The sequence below is a fragment of the Hylobates moloch genome, unplaced genomic scaffold (genome assembly GCF_009828535.3).
Source record: "Hylobates moloch isolate HMO894 unplaced genomic scaffold, HMol_V3 SCAFFOLD_6, whole genome shotgun sequence".
NCBI lineage: Eukaryota > Metazoa > Chordata > Mammalia > Primates > Hylobatidae > Hylobates > Hylobates moloch.
The window spans coordinates 73,498,966-73,508,987 of NW_026652281.1; the positions used below are offsets into that span (position 1 = coordinate 73,498,966).

Here is a 10,022-nt window from a genome sequence, read left to right on the forward strand (position 1 = left end):
TTTAAATCCTCACAGAACTTTAGATTCTCCTGAGGTCAATCCAACTCAAAGCTCAATTGATGAATCTTTACCGTATCTTCTTTAAAGCATATATATTATGAAATAATTTACATTTCAATATTCCTGAAATATGCATTTTATTAATCCACCAAATCCAAAGGCAGCTTTAGGACCAAGAGAGTTTATTCAATTTAAGCAACATGTTACATTCTTAATTGCTCCAAATTATGCATATCAAACATATGAAATAACAAAGCTTGTTACTAAACAGATACACCTCTAAGGATTTGTTTAGCAGAAGGGCTGGAACTGAGTATTTGATAAAACACTCCAAGTTGGAAACAATTTCCTCTTGTAAAACTTCTGTTTCATTATTGAAAGTTTATCAAAAGACAAATTGGAAAAATTGCTTTAATACAATGACTTTTGTAATCAGTTATTTGACAAAATAGGTTTTTATTTTGAAAACAACCACTATAAGATTACCCTGAATTAGTCCTTTTCAATTTTTAAGGTTATTTTTGTATGGAAGAAATGAAGCATTACATTTGTTGTCTTTCTTTCCTTCTGTATTTTCATATAAGTGCGAATTATTTTTTTGCAGAAAATATTGTAGTAACCAAAATAGAATTGTGCTATTTTGCTTGTTTTGTTAAATTATTTCTCTGTAGAAAAATGAAGTGTTGACGACATTTTTTCATTGCTCTTTTTCTTTCTACTCTGTCAGATCAGTATGCATTCTGTCGATATATGATTGACATGTTTGTCCATGGGGATTTAAAACTAGGTATTCCAAGCAATTCTTGTACTTGTCTGTTTTAATAGTCTTTGTTTCTAAGATTGTGGGCTTTTTATGTACCTAACTGTATTTTCATTTTTTAAAAATTGCATAATGCATGTGTAGATCTAGAATAAAACCAATAAAAAGCAGTAAAAAAAAAAAAAAAGAAATGCTTTTAGTTAATCTATAATCTATAGAAACAATGCTTATCACTGGCTTGCTGTCAATAAATACGTGGGTAAATCTCTGTTCGAGGCTCTCAGCTCTGAAGGCTGTGAGACCCCTGATTTCCCACTCCACACGCTATATTTCTGTATGTGTGTCTTTAATTCCTCTAGTGCCGCTGGGTTAGGGTCTCCACGACCAAACAGGTCTCGCCAGATCTGAATTAGGAAAAATAATCTTGGGAAAGAACAATGTCAGCGGACATGTTCTGCCTGATTTCAAGATTTTTTTGTAAAACTACAGTAATTAAGACGTTGTCATATAGGTGTGAGGATGAACAGATAGACCAACAGAAAGAATAGGATGTCTGGACATATACACAGATGGTCGCAGGGTTTTCTACAAAACCGCGGTATGATTCACTGGGGAAAGAAAATCTTCTCAACGACTTTTGCTGGAGTAACTTGGTATTCCTATGGAAAGAATGAATCTTGATCACTTCCTTACACCCTACACAAAATTAATTAATTCAAGATGATCCTAAAGCTAAAATGATAAAGCTTCTGTGGCAACATTGATCAGAATATCTTTATGATTTGAGGGTAGGCAGTGATTTGTTAGGGCACAAAAGGCACTTTTGAAAAAAATTGAAAAAAGAAGAAATGGATAAATAGGACTTTATCAAAGTTAAATACTTCTCATATTTAAGACACTATTAAATAAAAAGGCAAGACTGCTAGGGGAGAAAATATGCACAATTTGTGTATCTGACACAGGAATAACACTCAGAGTATATCAAGGACCTATGTAAATTAATAGAAAAAATAGTTTTTAGATGTTATGGCAATGCTAAATTTCTATGCAAGTTTTAAGTCTTTGTCCTTAATTTCTGTGCTCAATTCATGTACTGGTAAGAAACTATTTGCATACTGTCACCAAAAGACCACACTTGGTTTATCACTGGCTGTCAGACATCAGCTCATGTATGTCACTCAGCTGTGGCACTTCAGCGTCACTTACTGATGTCACTTAGTTGTATGAGCTTCATTTCTGTCTTCAAGTGTGCAGGATACAGAATCAAAGTCTTTACCTCTATCCAATAATTAACCCAATTCTCACTTATTTAAATTAATTGAAATTGCAGAAAGCAGCTCTCCAATTTCATGCAATATTTCACTTTTGGTAAGCTGGGGGTTAGGATCATTTTAGAAAGTATTATGCATTTGTGTGGCAAAACCATGATAGCTGCTCTGAAATTTAGACTGTCAGAAGAGACTCATTACACTTAGCTTTATCTCTGACATACGTTAATTCCCTGTCTTTGCTCAGCTCAGCTGTTTTTTGGTCTATTGTACTTATCAATCTTTGTTTTCTCATTTAGGGTACATCAGTGAAGGGTCCCTGTTTGTGCAACACTCCCTGGATAAGGCCATCATGCGCTATCATAGCGGCCAAGCTGCAGAAACGCTGTTTAACAGTGTCAATGGTTTTGTTCAGAGATTTTCCTACCCATTGTATTACCACGATTTCTTCTTTATGTTTTCTGGTATTTTCATTCCTTTAGTACTTGTATGTATCTTCTCTCTGAATCATCTCACCCTTGTTCAATCCTTTGTGTGGGAAAAGGAAAATCGACTGAAGGTAACTCCCCTTTTCTTGTGGTAGATGAAGCTTCTATAGAAAATTCTGAGTGTATGGGGCAAATTTATGTGGAAGGTTCAATTATTTCTACATAGTCAACACTGATGGATGGTTGTGTTTCCGTAGCAGGCAAGAACTGAACACTTAGGCTTCTTGGCAATATTATATAACTTTGTTTTTATTAGAATTCTAGGTATAGTTTTCGTTTTAGTTCTAGAAGTCTACTTCACAAGAATATTACGGTTAGAATTTAAATGCCAAATGCCCTAAAATCTCTCTTGAATAAAGTAATAATCAATTGGACTCTTGGAATTATATCTAAATGAATTCAGATACAGTTCAATTCCAATATTCTATGATGCTGTGATTTTTATTATTTATTTATTTATTTTGAGACCAAATCTCACTTTGTCGCCCAGGCTGGAGTGCAGTGGTGTGATGTCAGCTCACTGCAACCCCCACCTCCCAGGTTCAAGCAATTCTTATGCCTCAGCCTCCCGAGTAGCTGGGATTACAGGTGTGAGCCACCATGCCTAGCTAACTTTTCTTTTGTATTTTTAGTAGAGACAGGGTTTCACCATGTTGGCCAGGCTTGTCTCCAACTCCGGACCTCAGGTGATCCATCCGCCTCGGCCACCCAAAGTGCTAGGATTACAAGCGTGAGCCACCACGCCCGGTCGATGCTGTGATTTTTTAAAATCAATTTTCTGATCCCTGGATTGTTTAAAATATATGACCTCTTATTGTCCCCTCCAGTATTATTTCTTAGCCCAGAATATGTTGTCTTCAAAATCCAGTCATCATCAGCCATTTAACCAATGATTCATTCAATGATTATTTATTCATTATTGATTTATTAAGTATCTACTTTGTTTCAGGGACCCTGATAAATCATAGGTTTGAATCCTTGGCTGTATTACTCATTATCTCTGTAACATGGCATATATAACTTTTCTAGCTTATTTTCTCAGATGGTAAGTTGACGCTAACAATACCTAACGTGCAGGGCCGACTTGATATTGGTGAGCTATTACCTGGAAAATTATCACCCTCCAATCACCCAGACCTACTATTGCAAGGCAGAAACAGAGGGAAATTCACGTAAAGTGTTTCGTACAGTGCCTGGCACATAGCAGGGGCCCAATAACTTTGGGCTTCAGCTGTTAGTATCAATGGTCTCTCCATTTCGCTGATCTCTTCTGTATCGTCAAAGGTCATGTCATTTTCTTTCTTTCCTTCATGAGTGGCAACACCACTTTACAGATCAGGTTCACGTTACTTCTCACTAGCTCTTCTCGTCTCCTTACCCACTCGCTCACCCCCTAATCTACCTCACACGTTGTTGCCAGGGTAATCATCCTGTAACACAGATGGCTAGAAATAATTTTAGAGATTGATTTATTATGTTGTCTGCTGAATAAAATCCATTTAAGCAAAAAGATTTCCTAAGATTTAGCACCTAACTACTTCCCATTTTGTTGTTGTTGTTTACCCCAGTAACTCCCTTTTCTTCCAGCGAAAATGAACGGCTGATTTTCAAGCATGCTTATGTTTATTTCTTCTGACTGTAATGCCTTTCTTTCTCTTCTCTGATTGTGAACACAAGTTAACTTTCTGTCTCATCCTTCACAGTCGCCATCTCCTTGTTGATGTTTCTCTTTGATTCTCAACTATTATTTAATCCTTTTCTTTGTGTCGCCCAGAGGATGTTATACAGACTTCATTCATATGATTATGCTATTTATTCTTTAATTTTTAAAATTTAAGCCTGTCATACATACACAGAAAAGTACACAAATCATAAGGGTATGGTTAAATCAATTTATCATAAAGAAAGTAACCCCATTTTGTTATGGCTCTGTTAAGAAATAAAACAGGGCTGGGTGCAGTGGCTCACACCTGTAATCCCAACACTTTGGGAAGCCAAGGCAGGTGGATCATGAGGTCAGGAGTTTGAGACCAGTCTGGCCAACATGGTGAATCCCCAGGTCTACTAAAAATACAAAAATTAGCCAGGTGTGGTGGCACATGCCTGTAATCCCAGCTACTCAGAGGCAGGAGAATTGTTTGAACCCGGGAGGTGGAGGTTGCAGTGAGCCGAGATTGCGCCACTGCACTTTAGCCTGGGTGACAGAGCAAGACTCTGTCTTGAAAAATAATAATAATAATAACACTGCCAGCACTGCAGGTGTCCCCTTGTGTACTCTCCAAATAACTTTTCCAAAAATATACACTAACATGAGTTAATTTTGTCTGTTTTTGAACTTAAAATAAATGGAATCATGCATTATATTATTTTGCATCTGCATGAGTCATTCAATTAAATATGTAGCTATAGTTCATTTATATTAGTTGAGTTCTATGATTCCATGGTATGACTGTATCACTGTTTATCCATTTAACTTTGATATTTTCATTTGGATTGTTTGATGATTATTATAAGGAATGCTGCCATGAACATTTTCTAGGTGTCTTTTTTGTTGAATGTTACATTGTGTATATTTGCCATTAGTAGATAATGCCAAAGTTTGCCAATAAAGTTCTATCAGTTTTCACACCCACTAGCAATGCCTAAAAATTGTTTGTTTCACATCTTCACCAACATTTGGTGTTACCAGTATTTTCTAATTTTATCAGGTCTTGTGAGTGTGGCATGATATCTCATTGCTCTGGATTGTTTAGTTGCCAACCCATTTATCCTGGGAACTTTATTTCCTGGAAAATTCTTCCCCATGTGGTTCCTGTTTGAAGTTGGCCAGAAGCAAAGTGGCATGAGATTTGGGAGACTGAAGTGAAGCAATAGGCATTACATTCTAAAAGTTGTGTTGGTAAGAGTTGGAGAGAGACAGATTTAGGGTTGTAGGTGCATTCCAGTTTGTCCTCACTCTTCTGGGCACTGTATCGAGCTCTCCTTTGCATAGTGGTTTTAATTGTAATCTCCTTAATTATTATAAGGCTGAGCATATTATGACGCTTATTGGCTATTTGAATATTCTCTTCAGTGAAACATCTGCTCGGATCCCTTGATTATTTTTCCCATTCATTACATTTCTTTTTTTAAGAAATGAGGTCTTGGCCGGGCGCAGTGGTTCACGCCTGTAATCCCAGCACTTTGGGAGGTGGAGGCGGGTGGATCACCTGAGGTCAGGAGTTCCAGACCAGCCTGGCCAACATGCTGAAACCCCGTCTCTAGTAAAAATACAAAACTTAGCCGGGTGTGGTGGTGCATGCCTGTAATCCCAGCTACTCGGGAGGCTGAGGTAGGAGAATCACCTGAACCCTGGAGGCAGAGGTTGCAGTGAGCCGAGATCACACCACTTCACTCCAGCCTGGGCAACACAGCAAGACTCTGTCCAAAAAAAAAAAAAAAAGAAAAAGAAATGGGTTCTTACTTAGGCTGACTGAGACTTATGGGCTCAAGCAATACTCCTACCTTAGTCTCCCAAATAGCTGGGACTACAGGCGTGTGCCATGTGCCCACCTCTATTTTTCTGTTTGTTTGGTTTCATTTGGTATTCTTTTTTTCATTTGGAGGTGTAAGAACTTCTAGTGTATTTGGAATACAATTATTTTGGTAGCTGATATGCATTGCAGATATCTTTTCCTAATGCCTTTTACTCTCACAATAGGACCCTTTAATAATTAGAAGTTCTTAATTTTAAAGCTTTTTACCCATCTTTTTCATTATTTAACACTTTTCAATCACCTAAATACTTACTTGTTTCTCCTGTCTAATTGAAACCTTGCACGCTTTGACCAACATTTCCTCATTTCTTCCACCTCCCAGCCTCTGGCACCCACCATTCTGCTCTCTGTTTCTGTGAGTTTGATTGTTTTTGGTTCCACATATAAGTGAGATTGTGCAGTATCTGTGTTTCTGTGCCTAGTTTATTTCTCTTAGCATAATGTCCTCCAGGGTCATCCATGCTGTCCCAAGTGGCAGAATTTCCCTATTTTTAAAGCATGAATAATATACAATTTCATATATATATATATATATATATATATCACATTTTCTTTATGCCTTCATTTATTTGTTTTTTAAAATTTTCATTTTTAGTTTCGGGGTACATGTACAGGATATGCAGAATTGTTACATAGGTAAACGTGCCATGGTGGTCTGCTGCACCTATCAACCCATCACCTAGGTATTAAGCCCAGCATGCATTGACTATTTTTTCTAATGCTCTCCCTCCCCACAACACCCCCCAACAGGCCCCAGTGTGTGTTGTTCCCCTCCCTGTGTCCATGTATCCATGTGTTCTCATTGTTCAGCTCCCACTTATAAGCGAGAACACGCAGTGTTTGGTTTCCTGATCCTGCATTAGTTTGATGAGGATAATGGCTTCCAGCTCCATCCATGTCCCTGCAAATGACATGATCTCCTTCCTTTTTATAGCTGCATAGTATTCCATACATATATATGGTGTATATGTACCATATTTTCTTTATCCAGTCTATCATTTCTATCATTGATGGGCATTTGGGTTGATTCCATGTCTTTGTTATTGTGAACAGTGCTGCAGTGAACATCTGTGTGCATGCATCTTTAAGACAGAATGATTTATATTGCTTTGGGTATATACCCAGTAATAGGATTGCTCGGTCAAATGCTATTTTTGGTTCTAGATTTTTGAGACATCACCACACCATCTTTCACAGTGGTTGAACTAATTTATATTCCTACCAACGGTGTAAAAGTGTTCCTATTTCTTTGCAACCTCACCAGCATCTGTTGTTTCTTGACTTTTTAATAAATGCCCATTCTGACTGGTGTGAGATGGTATCTCATTATGTTTTTGATTTGCCTTTCTTTAATGATCAATGATGTTGAGCTTTTTTTCATGTTTGTTGGCTGCATGAATGTCTTCTTTTGAAAAGTGTCTGTCCATGTCCTTTGCCCACTTTTTTAATGGGGTCATTTGTTTTTCTTCTTGTAAATTTGTTTGAGTTCCTTGTAGATTCTGGATATTCGACCTTTGTCAGATGGATAGATTGCAAAAATTTTCTCCCACTCTGTAGGTTGCCTGTTCATGCTGACGATAGTTTCTTTTGCTGTGCAGAAGCTCTTTAGTTTAATTAGATCCCATTTGTCAATTCTTGCTTTGGTTGCAATTTTTTTATGCCTTCATTTATTGATGGACATCTAGGTTGAGTCATATCTGGACTATTGTGAATAATGCCTCAATTAATGTGACAGAGCAGATCTTTCCTAAACATATTAATTTTATTTCATTTGGATATATAACCAGATGGGAATACTGGATCATATGGTCATTCTATTTTTAGTTTCCTGGGAGATCTGCATAAAATGTTCCATAATAGCTGTACTAATTTACATTCCCACCAACAGTGTACAAGTATTCACTTTTCTCCACATCCTCACCAACACTTGTTACCTTTTGTCTTTTTGTCATTGTAACAAATGTGAGGTGATATCTCATGGTGGTTTTAATTTGTAATTTTCTAATGATAGTGATGTTCAGCATTTTTTTATATATGTTGGCCACTTGTATGTCTTCTTTTGAGAAATGTGTATTCAGATGCTTTGCCCATTTTAAATTGTGTTATTTGTTTTATTGCTATTGAGTTGAGTTCCTTACATAATTTGGATGTTAATTTCTTATCAGATGTCTACATTGTAAATGTTTTCCTCCAATACAAGGTTGTCTCTTCACTCTGTGGTTTTTCATGTGTGTGTGTATGTGTGTGAGTTTCCTTTAAGAAACTTTTTAGTTGAATGTAATCCCATTTGTCTGCTTTTGTTTTTGTTTCTTGAGCTATTGAGGTCAAATAAAAAAAATAATTGTCAGACCAATGTTATGTGGTTTTCCTTCTAGTAGTTTTATAGTTTCAGGTCTTACATTTAAATCTTTAATCTACTTTGAGTTGATTCTTGTATATGATGTGACATGAGACCAACTTCATTCTTCTGCATATGGGTAGCCAATTCTCCCAGCACCATTTATTAAAAAGACATCCTTTCCCCATTGCGTATTATTGGCACCTTTGTTAAAAATCAGTTGATGGTAAATACATGGGTTTGTTTGGGGGCTTTCTGTTCTCTTCTATTGGTCAACATATGTATTTTTATGGCAGTATCATGCTGTTGACACTATTTATTATTAGAGACACATTTTCATTTCCAGGTGTAGGATTTCCTTAAGCATTTCTTTTAAGTCCAGTCAGTGTTGAATTCCCTCATTTTTGCTTATTGAGGAAATAATTTATTTCTCTGTTACTTTTGAAAACTAACTTTGCTGGGTATAGTATTCTTGCCTGTACATTTGTTTTCGTGTTTTGTTTTTTCAGCACTTTGAATGTATCATTCTATTCTCTACTGGCATATAAGGTTTCTGCTGAGAAGTCTACCATTAGTCTGTGAGGATTTCCTTATATGTGACTAGATGCTTTTTCTTGTTCTTTTTAGAATTCTCTTTTTATCTCTGACTTACTATAGTTGACTACAATGTTCTGTAGAGAAAACCTTTTGGGGATGTATCTACTTGTGGATTTCTGAGCTTTCTGTATCGAGATATCTAAATGTCTTGCTAGACTTGAGATGTTTTGAGCTATTATTTCATTAAATAGGTTTTCTATGCCTTTTGGCTTCTCTTCACCTTCTAGAACACTCAAAATTTGAACGTTTAGTCACTTTATGATGTTCCATATGACACATGGGCTTTGTTCACTCTTTTTATTGTCTTTTCATTCTTTCTTTGGTCTGACTGGGTAATTTCAGAAGACCTGTTTTCAAGTTCTGAAGTTATTTCTCTTGCTTGAGCTAGTCTTTTTTTGTTTTTGTTTTTTTGAGATAGAGTTTCACTCTTGTTGCCCAGGCTGGAGTGCAGTGGCGCAATCTTGGCTCACTGCAACCTCTGCCTCCCTGGTTCAAGTGATTCTCCTCCCTCAACCTCCCAAGTAGCTGGGATTACAGGTATGTGCCGCAATGCCTGGCTGATTTTTTGTGTTTAGTAGTAATGGGGTTTCACCATGTTGGTTGGCCTGGTCTTGAACTCCTGACCTCAGGTGATCCACCTGCCTCGGCCTCCCAAAGTGCTGGGATTACAGGTGTAAGCCACTGCACCCAGCCTGATCTAGTCTTTTTTTGAAGCTCTTGAGTGAATTTTTTATTTTCTTAATTGAACCCTTAGTTCCATGATTTCTATCTGATTCTTTTTTTAATGATATCTATCTCTTTGGTGAATTTCTCATTCATATGTCACATTGTTTCTCTGATGTATTTATTTTGTGTATCTGTGTTCTCTTGTATCTTACTGAGCTTCTTTAATGTCATTATTTTGAATTCTTTTTCCAGCATTTCATAAAGTTCTTTTTTACTGGAAACTTACTGGAAAATTATTGTGTTCCTTTGGAGGTGTCATATTTCCTTGCTTTTCATGTTTCTTTTTTTTTTTTTTTTTTTTTTTTTTTT

General features: G+C 36.6%; 1 protein-coding gene across 1 annotated transcript in view; it reads left to right on the forward strand.

Annotated features, from left to right (window-relative positions):
- Positions 1–10,022, forward strand: part of LOC131383814 (phospholipid-transporting ATPase ABCA3-like) — a 57,516-nt gene that overhangs the window by 9,729 nt on the left and 37,765 nt on the right. The window contains exon 2 of the mRNA XM_058440809.1: positions 2,328–2,587. Coding sequence (XP_058296792.1) covers positions 2,381–2,587 — 207 coding nt within the window. The 5' untranslated portion in view covers positions 2,328–2,380. The remainder of the gene's footprint in view (positions 1–2,327; positions 2,588–10,022) is intronic.